Below are 16,175 nucleotides of genomic sequence, written 5' to 3' on the forward strand. Positions count from 1 at the left end.
TACTCAGCCCATTCTGTTCAGGGTAGCTTTGGCTCAGAATGCTGGAAGAGTTGGATAGGCTATTAGTGAGAGAACTCAAAACTCCCCAAACTCCAATTCAGCACTCTTCCTTTATAATATATTTTTTCTGAAAAGAGTATTGCCAATATATCAATAAAGCTTTTTGCTATGACTTCAGAGTGCCCAGGTCACTAGGGAAAACTATCAAGTAGCATCCTGAATCCACAAATTCTTTGAGAGCCAGCCACACAGTATCTGCGTGAGTCTGGTAATTCTCTACCCTTACGAGTGTCATCACAGAATTGCAGCATTCTCTTTTCATTGTTTCTCAAGAAAACATAGACAAAGGCTCTGCTTGGATTTTTTTTAATTTTAACACTAATATGTAATAATATAGCAACATCTCCTAGTTATCTAGAACTCAGGCTTCGATAGCTATGACTGTCTAGAATACAACCACAGAAAATCACCTCTGAACAGTGAGGGAAATAGCTGCCACAGTATCACCACCTACTCCAAGCTTGAACCTCTCAACCCGCAACCAACAGGCTGCAAGTAGTTCAGTACAGCTTTGAATGCGGCCCAAGACAAACTCGCAAACCTTCTTAAAACATTATGAAATTTTTTTGCAATTTGCTCATCAGCTATCGTTAGTGTTAGTATATTTTTTGTGTTGCTCAAGGCAATTCTCTTCTTCCAGTGTGGCCCAGGAAAGCCAAAAAATTGGACACCTATACTTTGGATGTTTCATCTAGTACCGATATACTTATAATTACATGTTTCAACTAGTACTAATGAACTTATAGTTACAGGATGAAATTCCAAATTAGCAATGTTCATCATTTGCTCTTCCTAGGTAACAACAGTTAACAAATCATAGGTTGGCAATCACAACTGATTGTGAGGATGGAAAAATAACAATGAGCATTTATATAATGCTTCCTCTATACCAGGTACTTTTCTAAGAACTTTACATGGATTAGCTCACTTAATCTTTACAATAACCCTGTGACATACCATTATTATCCCCATTTTACAGGTGAGGAAACTGAAGAAGTTAAGTAATTTGCCCAAGATTACAGATTGTATGTGATGGAGGTAGGATTTGAACTCAGCAGTCTGGCACCAAAATCAGCACTCTCAGCCTCTACCCAGTATTATCAAAAGTAATTTCCTGGTAGCTTCTATCAATTGTCATGGCAATTCTCAAGATAAAGAATTATTGTTTTCAATAAATAATGTCATTCCTAGAAATGAATTATGTGTGAATCATACTAAGCTGCAGTGAGAGAATGAATATCACCATCACAGTGGTGAATCTACTTAGTGTAGGGGTAAAAGGTCAGTCTCTCCCAGCAGCCCTACACATAAGTACACCATAATTCAGTAGGATAATCCCTGATCCCCATGCAGTCATAAAAAACGTTAAATGATGTTTTACAGGTTTCATTAATGATTCAGAGAATCTTAAAATACATCTTAGGAAAAATAATTTCAGGAGTAACTTTCAGTTAGCTAGAAAATACAGTTCTGTTGAGCATCTCATAATCTATGCCAGACAAAGGAAACATTCTTGCCTTTCTTTGAGGGAATTATAGACCAACAATCTTATTAATTTTCAACTTTCGTCGAGGCAAGATTAGCTTCATGCACAATGTTTCTCAAACTGAAAGTAGTGACCTATATTAGTAAATCAATTTATAGGGTTGCAAGCAGCATCATTTATAAATTGAAATCAGAATTCATTGCAGGCAGTAATTTTGAGACATTTTATTTTACATGTGCGTGTGTATAAATCATATAAATAAGTATGTGAGAACATTTTAAAACATTTAAAATATGTTTATATATCTAAAGTTTAAACATGTAAGTATATATTTATATTAATAATATAATTAATATGAATTAATAACATATTAATTTATATTAACTTATATCAATTTATATTAACAATATGTAAACAATATGTTAATTAGTAATATACTAATATTAATATATAATATATTATTATAATATATTATATATAAATACATTATATATAATATATTAATATATCAAATATATTAAAATAATACATTTAATATATTAAGAACATACTAACTATATATTATTACTATTTTAAATATATTTTAATATATTTAAATTTATACTTAAAATTTACATATATAAATTATATATGTAAATATATATAAATTATATATGTAAATATATATAAATTATATATATGTAAATATATATATAATATATATATAAATTTTTGAAAGTCACTTTCAAAAATTTTGAAAGCCACCAGTGCAGTGGTTAAGAATACAAATTTTGGGCTGGGCATGGTGGCTCACACCTGTAATCCCAGCACTTTGGGAGGCCGAGGTGGGTGGATCCTGAGGTCAAGAGATTGAGACCATCCTGGCCAACACAGTGAAACATCGTCTCTACTAAAAATATAAAAATTAGCTGGGCACGGTGGCACGCACCTGTAGTCCCAGCTACTCGGGAGGCTGAGGCAGGAGAATCACTTGAACCCAGGAGGCGGAGGTTGCAGTGAGCCGAGATCATGGCACTGCATTCCAGCCTGGTGACAGAGCGAGACTGCATCTCAAAAAAAAAAAAAAAAAAAAGAATACAAATTCTGAAGCACAGCTGTTGAGTTGGAATCATGGCTGTGCCACTTAATAACCAAGTGACTTTGGGCCAGTTATTTTACTTCTCTGTGCCTCAGTGTCATCTATTCAGTAGTGTGAATAATAGTACCTACCTCATTCTAGTTTTGAGAATAAACACTTTTTATATTACATATAAAATGAGTAGGACAGAGACCCCAAAGAAGACGTAGTTGCTGCCATATTGTTATTCTGTTCCTGCTTAAGAAGGGGACTTGGAAAAATAATGATGATGAATGCAGTCACTTCTTTCACTCATGGAAGAATTACATATTCATATCTTCTTTGCTCATCAAACCTTTGAAGATCATGCATGTCTCATTCTGTAACATTGCCTTAACCAAATATAAAGGCTAAATACAAAGGTGTTTTTAAATAACTGATACATTTAGGCCAGTCACCCAAAGATTTTACCCAAAGCCTATGCAGACACAGTCCAAGAAGTAGACTAGCTCTACTGCAATCACCATCTCTTGTTTATTATTTGTGAAAGGAACATTACAGTTTCACCACCGTTGGCCTGGCCAGCGCGTTTATGCAGTCCTCAGAACATATGAAAGTGATTTCGGCTGACAATAAGTATTTCCTCACTTTGGCTTATGTTCAATAATAGCCATTCTTTATCCAGATCAGGGTGACTGAGCATGCTATAACCATTCTTCTCTTCTAAAACTGACCCTTGTTTGACTGCATATGCAGATTGCTTAGCAGAACCCATATCCACCATAAGGGGCCAAAAGTCATTTGATCCAATGTGCTTTTCTTTTTTTTCTTTCTTTTTTTTTAATTCCATGAAATTTTATTAAGTAAGATAAATTAATTATAAACATTACAAAACACTTTTATTTGTGACAGAGTCTCACTGTGTCACCCAGGCTGGGGTGCAGTGACGTGATCTCAGCTCACTGCAACTTCCGACTCCCAGATTCAAGCGATTCTTGTGCCTCAGCCTCTCTGAGTAGCTGGGATTACAGGTATGCTCCACCAGACCTGGCTAATTTTTGTATTTTTAGTAGAGACGGAGTTTCACTATGTTGGACAGCCTGGCCTCGAACTCCTGGCCTCAGGTAATCCTCCCATCTCAGCCTCCCAAAGTGCTAGAATTACAGGTGTGAGCCACTGCTCTCAGCACCAAACATGATTTTTTGATGGAATGCTTAATGTCTTTCTATTATTATTATTATTATTATTATACTTTCTTCTGGGGTGCATGTGCACAACTCGCAGGTTTGTTACATAGGCATACATGTGCCATGTTGGTTTGCTGCACCCACTAAAAATTAATTCAAGATGGATTAAAGACTTAAATGTTAGGCCTAAAACCATAAAAACCCTAGAAGAAAACCTAGGCAATACCATTCAGGTAATAGGCATGGGCAAAGACTTAATGACTAAAACACCAAAAGCAATGGCAACAAAAGCCAAAATTGGCAAATGGGATCTAGTTAAACTAAAGAGATTCTGCACAGCAAAAGAAACTACCAGCAGAGTGAACAGGCAACCTACAAAATGGGAGAAAATTTTTGCAATCCACCCCTCTGACAAAGGGCTAATATCCAGAATCTACAAAGAACTTCAATAAATTTACAAGAAAAAAACAACCCCATCAAAAAGTGGGCAAAGGATATGAACAGACACTTCTCAAAAGAAGACATTTATGCAGCCAACAGACACATGAAAAAATGCTCATCATCACTGGTCATCAGAGAAATGCAAATCAAAACCACAATGAGATACTATTTCACACCAGTTAGAATGGCGATCATTAAAAAGTCAGGAAACAACAGGTGCTGGAGAGGATGTGGAAAAATAGGAACACTTTTACACTGTTGGTGGGAGTGTAAATCAGTTCAACCATTGTGGAAGACAGTGTGGTGATTCCTCAAGGATCTAGAACTAGAACTACCATTTGACCCAGCCATCCCATTACTGGGTATATACCCAAAGGATTGTAAATCATACTGCTATAAAGACACATGCGGCCGGGCGCGGTGGCTCATGCCTGTAATCCCAGCACTTTGGGAGGCTGAGGCAGGCGGATCATGAGGTCAGGAGATCGAGACCATCCTGGCTAACATGGTGAAACCCCGTCTCTACTAAAAATACAGAAAATTAGATGGGCACAGTGGTGGGAGCCTGTAGTCCCAGCTACTCAGGAGGCTGAGGCAGGAGAATGGCATGAACCCGGGAGGCAGAGCTTGCAGTGAGCCAAGATAGCGCCACTGCAGTCCAGCCTGGGCAAAAAGGCAAGACTCCGTCTCAAAAAAAAAAAAAAAAAGACATATGCACACGTATGTTTACTGTGACACTATTCACAATAGCAAAGACTTGGAACCAACCCAAATGTCCATCAATGATAGACTGGATAAAGAAAATGTGGCACATATACACCATGGAATACTATGCAGCCATAAAAAATGATGAGTTCACGTCCTTTGCAGGGACATGGATGAAGCTGGAAACCATCATTCTCAGCAAACGATCACAAGAGCAGAAAACCAAACACTGCATGTGTGTTCCAACTTAACTCATTGTTCTTAGTGATAATTCACTTAGGGACAAAGTTAGGCTCTCTTGTTAATTGCAACATTCCTTTCAGAGGTGCCATAAATGGATGTTGAACTACACTGTTTTTAGATTTAATCTTTAAAAATCATAAGAAAGCAAGAAATATTCCTAGTTCAGAAATAATTTTCTGTTCCTGGCTAATCAGAGAAGATCTAAGAGTCTATAGTAGTCATTTGTTGTCCTCATAGTAAAAGTGAGATTCTAATAGGATTTTTAGACATAGTGAGAAAGGTGTTCATTTTAAGATTATGGTAGTTCCTTTCAGATTTAGAAAGCCTTAAGAGGACACTAAGGAATTGGACTTTAGGAACACTGAGTGTCTTCAGCCACAGTGGCACAATGGTACTAGATGGGACAGGATGTGATTAAGGAGAAACTAAACGGCCAGCCACAATATTGTTCTCCTTGCCTCCAAAAAAGGAGTTACCCACTTTCTCACACTCACTGTGATACATTCCGTTTTGCTAAGAAAAGTGGCTTGTGTCATTCTTGAGCACTACTTTTAAGTTCTGATATATTAGATTCATTTACTCTGTATTAATAGCATTCAAATATTTAGTAAAGTTAATATACCTCTCACACTTTTTCCAAATTAACCCACCAGCTGTGTCCTGTGCTTCAAGCTATCTTATAAGACTGCAATCAAAGTGTAAACCAGGGCTGTGGTCTCATCTGAAGGCTGGATAGGGAAAGATTGGCCCCCATGCTTACTTACATGGTTGTTGGCAGGATTCAGTTCCTCAAGGGTTTTTTTTGTTTTACGTTTTTTGTTTGTTTGTTTGTTTGTTTGCTTTTTTGAGACAGAGCCTTGCTCCATCACCAGAATGGAGTGCAGTGGCGCGATCTCGGCTCACTGCAACCTCCGCTTCCCAGGTTCAAGCAATTCTCCTGCCTCAGCCTCCCAAGTAGCTGGGATTACAGGTGCGTGCCACCACACCCAGCTAATTTTTCCATTTTTAGTAGAGACAGGGTTTCACCATGTTGGTCAGGCTGGTCTCGATCTCGAGACCTCTTGATCCACCCGCCTCAGCCTCCCAAAGTGCTGGGATTACAGGCATGAGTCACTGCACCCAGCCAGTTCCTCAAGGGTTTTTATACTGAGGGCCTCTGCTTCTTGCTGAGTGTTGGCCAGAGGCCACGCTTAGTTCTTTGCTATATGGTGCTCACCACACAGCAACTTCATCAAAACCAGCAAAAGGGTGAGTCTGCTAGTTAAAAAGAAGTCTCAATCCTTTGTAACCTAATCATAGAACTGACATCCACTCCATGCTGCCATGTTCTTTTGATTAGAAGCAAGTTACTCAAGGGAAGGAAATACATAAGGCTGTGAATGAGAGAAGACAGGAATCACTGGAGGCCACTTTAGGGGCTGTCTGCCACAGCACTTAACAGCACACACCCAGCCATAAAATTTAAAAAAGCAGGAAAGAGAGAAGGAGGGTGCAGGGTAAAATAAAGAACAGAGGAAGGTGGAGGGGAAGAAAGGAAGGGAAAGAAAGACATTTAAAAAGACAAGAACAAAACAGCTCTGCTGCACTACATCTGTATCAGAGTTCCATGTGCAGACACACACTTCATCACATTAGCACCACACCCATAAATTTCCTATTCATTATTTACAATGAGAAGATAATAAGGACTTTCTATGCATCTGGAGTTAAAAGGAAACAATAAATCTAAGAATACTAAATTTAAGTAAGCAAAATGTGTTTCAAATTAGTTTTTTTTCTTTTTAAGTTGTTTTTTTTGTTTGTTTCAGCTGACAAAGTTATTTCTTTCTGTTTCAAGTTTTGAAGTTGAGTTTATTATTCTTGCTATTATGTAACAGGCATATTTTACAGAGAATATAGGAACCTGATTGACATTCGTATTTGGTGTTCTATTGTTTCAACTCAAATGCCAAAATTATGTGGTTTTTTGTTTTGTTTTGTTTTTTTTGAGACAGAATCTGGCTCTGCCGCCCAGGCTGGAGTGCAGTGGCGCAATCTCGGCTCACTGCAAGCTCTGCCTCCTGGGTTCACACCATTCTCCTGCCTTAGCCTCCCGAGTAGCTGGGACTACAGGCTCCCGCCACTACGCCCGGCTAATTTTTTGTATTTTTAGTAGAGACGGGGTTTCACCGTGTTAGCCAGGATGGTCTCGATCTCCTGACCTCATGATCCACCCGCCTCGGCCTCCCAAAGTGCTAGGATTACAGGCGTGAGCCACCGCGCCCAGCCAAAATTATGTTTTTGTTGTGTATGTTATTGTTCATAATTATATATGTCTCTTAATTGTAAAAGTGAAGCTGTAAAATTGTAAAGTACTTTGTATCTCATCTATTCCAGGCATTCTACTAAGGAAATCAAGACCAAATAGCGTGGGAAGGTCAACGTTAAATAGTGTCAGAGCCAGAACTAGAGTACACATCTCTCAACTTCTAATCTAGTGCATTTCCTTTTCTTATTTCTATGCAAATGAACAGTTAGAATGTGAAATAGTCTCCTCGGATATACCGGCATTAAAACAGTTGTGGTTTAAATATTTAGTTTTAATAATTACTAACTTTGTAGAAGGATCTAAAATAGTGTTTGTTTTCAGTGCTTCAACTAATAGTAAAAAGGAATATTTTCAGTACTTTACTGTATGAGAGGTGCTTGCCTAACAAAATACACATCTTTTTCACTGTACTCATTTGTAACAGATAATGTGGCCTCCTACACCTCAGTGTTCTGAGAGGGGTTGGTAAACACTGACCACATAGAGCTGCCCATCTGCCCCCCGGGTACCAAGGCACATCCCATCCATGCCCTAAAACTCTTATGAATTTCTCCATTCATACAGGAAAATGAGTATTTCTTACAACAATATGACCATGGAATTTGATTACAAAAACACTCCTGCTATCCCCAACGTGTGCTCCCAGGGCTAAAGACATATCTGCAACTCAGGATTTTCTGAAGATTCACTTGTTTGTACTATTGAGGGCAACAATTGTTCTCAAACAAGGATGCAGTTCCTTTCTTCTTACCCTGCTTATTTTTCTTTTTATTACTATTATTATACTTTAAGTTCTGGGGTACATGTGCAGAACGTACAGGTTTGTTACATAGGTATACATGTGCCATGGTGGTTTGCTGCACCCACCAACCCGTCATCTACATTAGGTATTTCTCCTAATGTTATCCCTCCCCCAGCCCCACAGCCCCCAACAGGCCCCAGTGTGTAAAGTTCCCCTCCCTGTGTACCTGTGTTCTCATTGTTCAACTCCCACTTATAAGTGAGAACATGTTCTTGTGTTAGTTTGCTGAGAATGATGGTTTCTGGCTTCATCCATGTCCCTGCAAAGAACATGAACTCATCCTTTTTTATGGCTGAGTAGTATTCTATGGTGTATATGCAACATTTTCTTTAACCAGTCTATCACTGATGGGCATTTGGGTTGGTTCCAAGTCTTTGCTGTTGTGAACAGTGCTGCAATAAACATACATCTGCATGTGTCTTTCTAGTAGAATGATTTATAATCCTTTGGGTATATACCCAGTAATGGGATGGCTGGGTCAAATGGTATTTCTAGTTCTAGGTCCTTGAGGAATCACCACACTGACTTCCACAATGGTTGAACTAATTTACACTCCCACCAACAGTGTAAAAGTGTTCCTATTTCTCCACATCCTCTCCAGCATCTGTTGTTTCCTGACTTTTTAATGACCACCATTCTAACTGGTGTGAAATGGTATCTCATTGTGGTTTTGATTTGCATTCCTCTGATGACCAGTGATGATGAGCATTTTTTCATGTATCTGTTGCCTGCATAAATGTCTTCTTCTGAGAAGTGTCTGTTCATATCCTTTGCCCACTTTTTGATGGGGTTGTTTTTTTTCTTGTAAATTTATTGAAGTTCTTTGTAGATTCTGGATATTAGCCCTTTGTCAGATGAATAGATTGCAAAAATGTTCCCCCATTCTGTAGGTTGCCTGTTCACTCTGATGATAATTTCTTTTGCTGTGCAGAAGCTCTTTAGTTTAATTAGATCCCATTTGCCAATTCTGGCTTTTGTTGCCATTGCTTTTTGTGTCTTAGTCATGAAGTCTTTGCTCATGCCTATTTCCTGAATGGTATTGCCAAGGTTTTCTTCTAGGGTTTTTATGGTTTTAGGTCTTAACCTTTAAGTCTTTAATCCATCTTGAGTTAATTTTTGTATAAGATGAAAGGAAGGGATCCAGTTTCAGCTTTCTGCATATGGCTAGCCAGTTTTCCCAACACCATTTATTAAACAGGGAATCCTTTCCCCATTGCTTGTTTTTGTCAGGTTTGTCAAAGACCAGATGGTTGTGGATGTGTGGTGTTATTTCAGGCCTCTGTTCTGTTCCATTGGTCTATATATCTTATCTGGTACCAGTACCATGCTGTCTTTGCTACTGTAGCCTTGTAGTATAGTTTGAAGTCAGAGACACAACAAAAAAAGAGAATTTTAGACCAATATCCTTGATGAACATTGACGCAAAAATCCTCAATAAAATACTGGCAAACTGAATCCAGCAGCACATCAAAAAGCTTATCCACCATGATCAAGTTGGCTTCATCCCTGGGATGCAAGGCTGGTTCAACATATGCAAATCAATAAATGTAATCCAGCATATAAACAGAACCAAAGACAAAAACCACATGATTATCTCAATAGATGCAGAAAAGGCCTTTGACAAAATTCAACAACCCTTCATGCTAAAAACTCTCAATAAATTAGGTATTGATGGGACGTATCTCAAAATAATAAGAGCTCTCTATGACAAACCCACAGCCAATATCATACTGAACAGGCAAAAACTGGAGGCATTCCCTTTGAAAATCGGCATAAGACAAGGATGCCCTCTCTCACCATTCCTTTTCAACATACTATTCAAAACTCTGGCCAGGGCAGTCAGGCAAGAGAATAAATCATGCTGCTATAAAGACACATGCACACGTATGTTTATTGCGGCACTATTCACAATAGCAAAGACTTGGAACCAACCCAAATGTCCAACAACAATAGACTGGATTAAGAAAATGTGGCACATATACACCATGGAATACTATGCAGCCATAAAAAATGATGAGTTCGTGTCCTTTGTAGGGACATGGATGAAACTGGAAAACATCATTCTCAGTAAACTATCGCAAGGACAAAAAAACAAACACCGCATGTTCTCACTCATAGGTGGGAATTGAACAATGAGAACTCATGGACACAGGAAGGGGAACATCACATTCCGGGGACTGTTGTGGGGTGGGGGGTGGGGGGGGCGGGGACAGCATTAGGAGATATACCTAATGCTAAATGACGAGCTAATGGGTGCAGGAAATCAACATGGCACATGGATACATATGTAACAAACCTGCACATTGTGCACATGTACCCTAAAACCTAAAGTATAATAAAAAAAAAAGAAAAGAAATAAAGGGTATTCAATTAGGAAAAGAGGAAATCCAATTGTCTCTGTTTGCAGATCACATGATTGTATATTTAGAAAACCCCATCGTCTCAGCCCAAAATCTCCTTAAGCTGATAAGCAACTTCAGCAAAGTCTCAGGATACAAAATCAATGTGCAAAAATCACAAGCATTCCTATACACCAATAACAGACAAACAGAGAGCCAAATCACGAGCAAACTCCCATTCACAATTGCTACCAAGAGAATAAAATACCTAGGAATACAACTTACAAAGGATGTGAAGGACCTCTTCAAGGAGAACTACAAACCACTGCTCAAGGAAATAAGAGAGGACACAAACAGATGGGAAAACATCCTCATGGGTAGGAAGAATCAATATCATGAAAATGGCCATACTGCCCAACGTAATTTATAGATTCAATGCTATCCCCATCAAACTACCGTTGACTTTCTTCACAGAATTGGAAAAAAACTACTTTAGATGTCATATGGAACCAAAAATGAGCCTGCATAGCCAAGACAATCCTAAGCAAAAAGAACACAGCTGAAGGCATCACGCTAGCTGGCCCAGCTTATTTTTCTGCATAGGATCCCCACATCCCTGCCTTTGCTAGAATGGAAACTAGACAAGGACCAACTTTTATCAACTTGTTCATTTCTCTATTCCTAGAACACAGCCTGGTACAAAATTTGCGTTTAATAATGTTTGTTGAATGAATTTGAATGATGGATTTGTTTAGAAGGTTTATAACATCCCATCCCTTGTGAGTTTGTTGCCAGAGGAAAAAAGAAGCGTGTTTTTGGTTCATAACATCAGGTATGTAACCTGGAATTTGGAATCATGAGTTTTTATGCATTTGCTTCATATTATTTATTTTTAAGTGATCTTTCAAAGTATTGACAAAGATACTTTAAGACTGAGAGCCTCCCTGATAACCCAGGAATGAGAGTTTTAGATTGTTTACAATCTGATTGAAGGCTAATCACATAAGGAGAAAAAAATAAGAAAAAGCAGAGAAATTTGAAAAGAAATCTCCAAAATGACCATGGACATCAGAACACTGAGAATTCATATATAAAAATGTGTTTTGCCTCATACCTGTCTGTCGCACATCTATAGCAGCAGATTTCATAGATGCAGAGGAATTTTGGCTAAAATCCTAACACATAAGAGGCATTCTGCACTTACTTCTCCAATTAGAATTAACACACGTGTATTTATAAGTTGTTTAGAGTGGGCATCTATTTAATGAGTTTACTGGCTGAATCTTTTAAAAGAATGCAAACATAAGTGCCTTTTATCAAAAATCAATGAAAAGATAAAAGGCCCTGTAGTGCATGCTGTGGTTCCCACACTGCATCCCCCACATCCACCTGATGTCATCACAACCATCTATGGTATCCATTTGCCACTATGCACCCTGCCAGGCACACTCAGGTGCTTGCCTCGGCGAAGACCCTCAGCTCACGTGCAGGTACAGCCTAGACGTGCATGGGAGTGAACATCTCTGAGGCACCCTTCAACCAGTGAGTACTGGGAGTAGTAGATAAATGTCCTAGCCTCTCATCTTTCTACACAACAATGGTGGTGCATATTCTACACAGCTTCTTCAAGGAGCCTCGGTGGGATTGGGCCCCATTAGCCACTGTGATAACCAGCTCAGTAACACACACATATTAGTTGTTCTCCCTTTCGTTCCCACCCTCCCCATTCCATGACTGCTAGATCCGGAAGTCACCTTCCAGATGAACTACCTATATCCAAATCCTAATCTCTAGCTCTGGTTTCTTAAACAGGTCCTACGAAATGCTTGAAATAAAAGACAAAATGGTTTGTGTCTAGAATCAAAGGCTGACAATGGCAAGCAACAGGCTCTAAAACTATGACCCAGGAAAAATGCTTTTCTAGAAGACATCGGCATTACCTCCTAGACACAGAATATGCTGGCTTCATCCCAGTAGTTTCTTCACACACTTTAAATACGTGTCTCATTAGAATCACATATGACCCACCTGATTTCATGCCTTGCCTTTTCTTTTTATTCTGCAGATTCTTCTAAGGAGCCTAAATTCACCAAGTGCCGTTCACCTGAGCGAGAGACTTTTTCATGCCACTGGACAGATGCGGTTCATCATGGTTCAAAGAGCCTAGGACCCATACAGCTGTTCTATACCAGAAGGTGCCGCCATCATGCCTTTCTGATTTTCCTCTCCATGGATGTACCTACTAAAGTACACTGAGTCACATGTAGTGTGGGAATGGAAGTGATATGTTGTGATTTATGTAATCAACGAATATTCATTCACTCATTTATTGAAAAAAATATTAATCAAGCCCATCCTATGTGCTGAGTACTATTTTAGGCCCTGGAGATATAGCAGTGATTACAAAAGACAAAATCCCTGGTCTCATGGAGATTTCCTTCCAATGCAGGGAGACAGGCAATAAAAATTGAATAAAATGTCAGCTAGTAATATAGGTTATTAAGAAAATAAAGCCAGAAAGCAGCATATCAGCAGTGTGTGGGAGTTTGTGTATGTGCATGAGAATGTGTGAGAGTGTGTCAAAGTGTGAGTGAGAGCATGTATGGATACACGTGGGCATGTGCATGTGGATGACAGTGTGTGTAACAGAGGCTTGAATGATATTGAAATGCATGGTCCTAGGAGGCCTCTCTATTGTGGTGTCTTAGACCAGAGACATAAGTGAAATGGGACAGGCCACATGAATATCTGGGGGAAAGGCTATCCAGGCAGAGGAAATTGCAAGTACAAAGTCCCTGAGGCAGTCTTGGCATATTTGAGGGATGAAAAAGGCCAGCACTGAAGGCACAAGATTGAAAGCGAGGAGAGTGATATGGGAAGGGATCAGAGAGTTACCTAGGTACTGACTATGCCAAACCTCATAGGCAAGGGCAAGGCTTTGAATTTTACTTTATTTGTGGTGGAAAGCTATAGGTGTTTTTGAAAAGATGTATGTTTGAAAAGATGTAGCTTGTTTTCTAACCAGATAATACACTCCTTCTCTTAAATATATTCAGTAAAAGACTGTAGTACTTTTTCATTTTTACCAGTGACCCTCTAAAATAACAGAGGAAGGGTGAAACAAAGACCTCTCAATATAGGTACCACCCAAGTTGTTTATTTCTTCCCCTTCACCTGGCATTATTTTCGTTTTTGTTTACTCTCACTCTGTATATTTTTCCCTTTTTTACATTTTAGGCTTAAACACTTCATTATCTCCTCTTTTCCACCCAACCCCCAGAGAAGGCCTAAGCCAAGATGCAGGGTTAGTGAGGACCATTTGTCCTTGGCTCAAGGTGTTCGTTAGTCAGAGGATGACGTTGTCTATCCAACCGAAGAGCTGGAATAGGGAAGGAAGATGCAGCCAGCAGTTAAGGGTATGAGCTCAGGGCTAACAAACCTGCACTTCAGTGTAGTTCTGCACTTTCTCACCAAGGAATACTCAGGAAATTAGCCAGTTTGTGTACAACTCAGCCTCCTCATTTGCAGAAAGGAGATAACGGACTTGCCTCATGGCTTCTTGTGAGGATCGTATGAGATAACCCATGAAAAATACTTGGCAGAGTACTTGACACATAATAAGTACTCACTAAATGGTAGCTGGTATTCTTATTATCGATAGTATAGTGATAATTTAAAAATAATTATGATATAGAAATCCAGTTCCTGGACTATAAAATGACTATAAATGGTATAAGACCATTTATACCAATAAATTGTTATAATTATTGTAATTATTGGTATAAGAGCATTTTAATGCAGAGCTGCTGCTTAATTTGCAGATAAAAAAATACTTGGAGTTAGCAACCAAGCGGACCTTCCCCACCTTTCAGTGTAAGAGAGGTCTCTTGGATGAAGTGAAGTGAAGATGAAATGTTTGGGCACCAAGTATACTATATTTTTCCTTAAGGCTGACACCACAGAGAGGTTGGGGCCAGTAAACAGAGTTGATTTCTATAAATACATTCAGACATGAAGTTAGTATGTTTGATGACACTTTTGAAATGTGTGGAATCATTAAGTTATTTGTGCAGGCACAATTAGCCAAACTGTAAAGAAAAGTAGCAGAATAACCTCTTAAGTTGGGCCCACTTTATGAACATAATTTTTTGCTACCCCAATATTTACCAAATTTGATGAGCAAGAAGAGAAATCCAAAGGAATGAAGCCTTGATAAATATATATCCCTTGCCCTCATCCATCAGGGTCACATAACTCTGTCCACAGGCATCTTATGCACACCCCAGTCATTTCAGCATCCCTGGTTCAAATCCAGGATCTACACTACCAAGGATGCTGCTGAAAGTGTGACTGGGTAAAGGGAAACTTTCAGACATATTCAGAAAGATGTCTTAGATTTTGCCCTGGTAGTGTTTGGAATCCCAGGAGGGTAAGTACAGCTTCATGATTAAGTGCCAACCCAAACTTACAAAATTAGATATTTGTGTTTTTTCTATAAAATATAACTATTTGGAATATCTTAGCCAAACTACTATGAGCCCACAGCCCAGTTTATCCAAGAAGGGTAAAACTGAGGGATTAGGAGCATCAGGACTGGCCTGGACTGATTAGTGTACAGATATATTTGACGTCTCATTGCCCACTTCACAAAGAAGACAATACAAATGCACTTTCTGACTTTTGTCACTGCTTCTTAGAACTCAGTTGCCAGGCAACTCTTGAAACTATAGAAACATGCTTCGCATCCCTGACACATAAATAAAACTGTGAGATGATTTTATCCAAAGCCAGAGTCAGTGGGCGGTGCAGTTGTTTCAGTTTGCTGGCCTGGCCTGAGTATCTAAAGCACAACAGAAAGTGAAGATGTCAGGCTGTCAACAGGACAGTTCAGGCACAGCCCTACAGGCAGTTGTGTGTTTTGCCTGGCTCTGCTCCTTGCCAGGTAGCTGGCAGAAGAGGCAGCCTCCACATGTTAGAGCAGCTGATTCAAAACAGTGTCTGCCATCCTGTGATGGTGATAGTGCCAAATTCAGCCTCTGAGCTTGCAGGGGATTCAGGATGAATGCACATTACAGGCATGGTAAAAAGAGGCTCTGGGAAGCATGTTCGAGCTGCTCTGCTCTCTGCTCCTTGCATGGAAATGCTGTGTTTTTAAAGGAAGTGGGCATGTGAACACTCAGTCCTTAAGGCTGTATCCCCCACCTCTTCCATACCCATTCAACCCCACTTCAAAAATTACCCTGGTCTTAAGAGAAATTTCATTTTCTATACAAGGTTATGTGGAAAATCAGTAGGGAGAAAGGGCATTATTACTTTGATTTTTCTTCAACAAAAGTATTAAATTTAAAGCCAAAAACGTGCACTTTCTGTCATGAAAACAGCTGCCCTTAAAAACATAAATGATGTTTTATTTTTATTATTTTTTTCCAGTTGGTTGTCTTTAGATGAAAAACATTTCTTCTGCTGTTTATTCTTATTTTTAATGTTAGTCTCTTTCTATGGTTCTCACCCCTTCCATTTCACAAGATAGTCTGGGAGCAAACCTAA

The 16,175-nt window shown here is 39.0% G+C and overlaps 1 protein-coding gene across 1 annotated transcript in view; it reads left to right on the forward strand.

Moving 5' to 3' along the window:
- The window catches only part of GHR (growth hormone receptor), a 316,033-nt gene that overhangs the window by 262,506 nt on the left and 37,352 nt on the right, over positions 1-16,175 (forward strand). The window contains exon 6 of the mRNA XM_032135754.2: positions 12,694-12,823. Coding sequence (XP_031991645.1) covers positions 12,694-12,823 — 130 coding nt within the window. The remainder of the gene's footprint in view (positions 1-12,693; positions 12,824-16,175) is intronic.

The sequence above is a fragment of the Hylobates moloch genome, unplaced genomic scaffold (genome assembly GCF_009828535.3).
Source record: "Hylobates moloch isolate HMO894 unplaced genomic scaffold, HMol_V3 SCAFFOLD_17, whole genome shotgun sequence".
NCBI lineage: Eukaryota > Metazoa > Chordata > Mammalia > Primates > Hylobatidae > Hylobates > Hylobates moloch.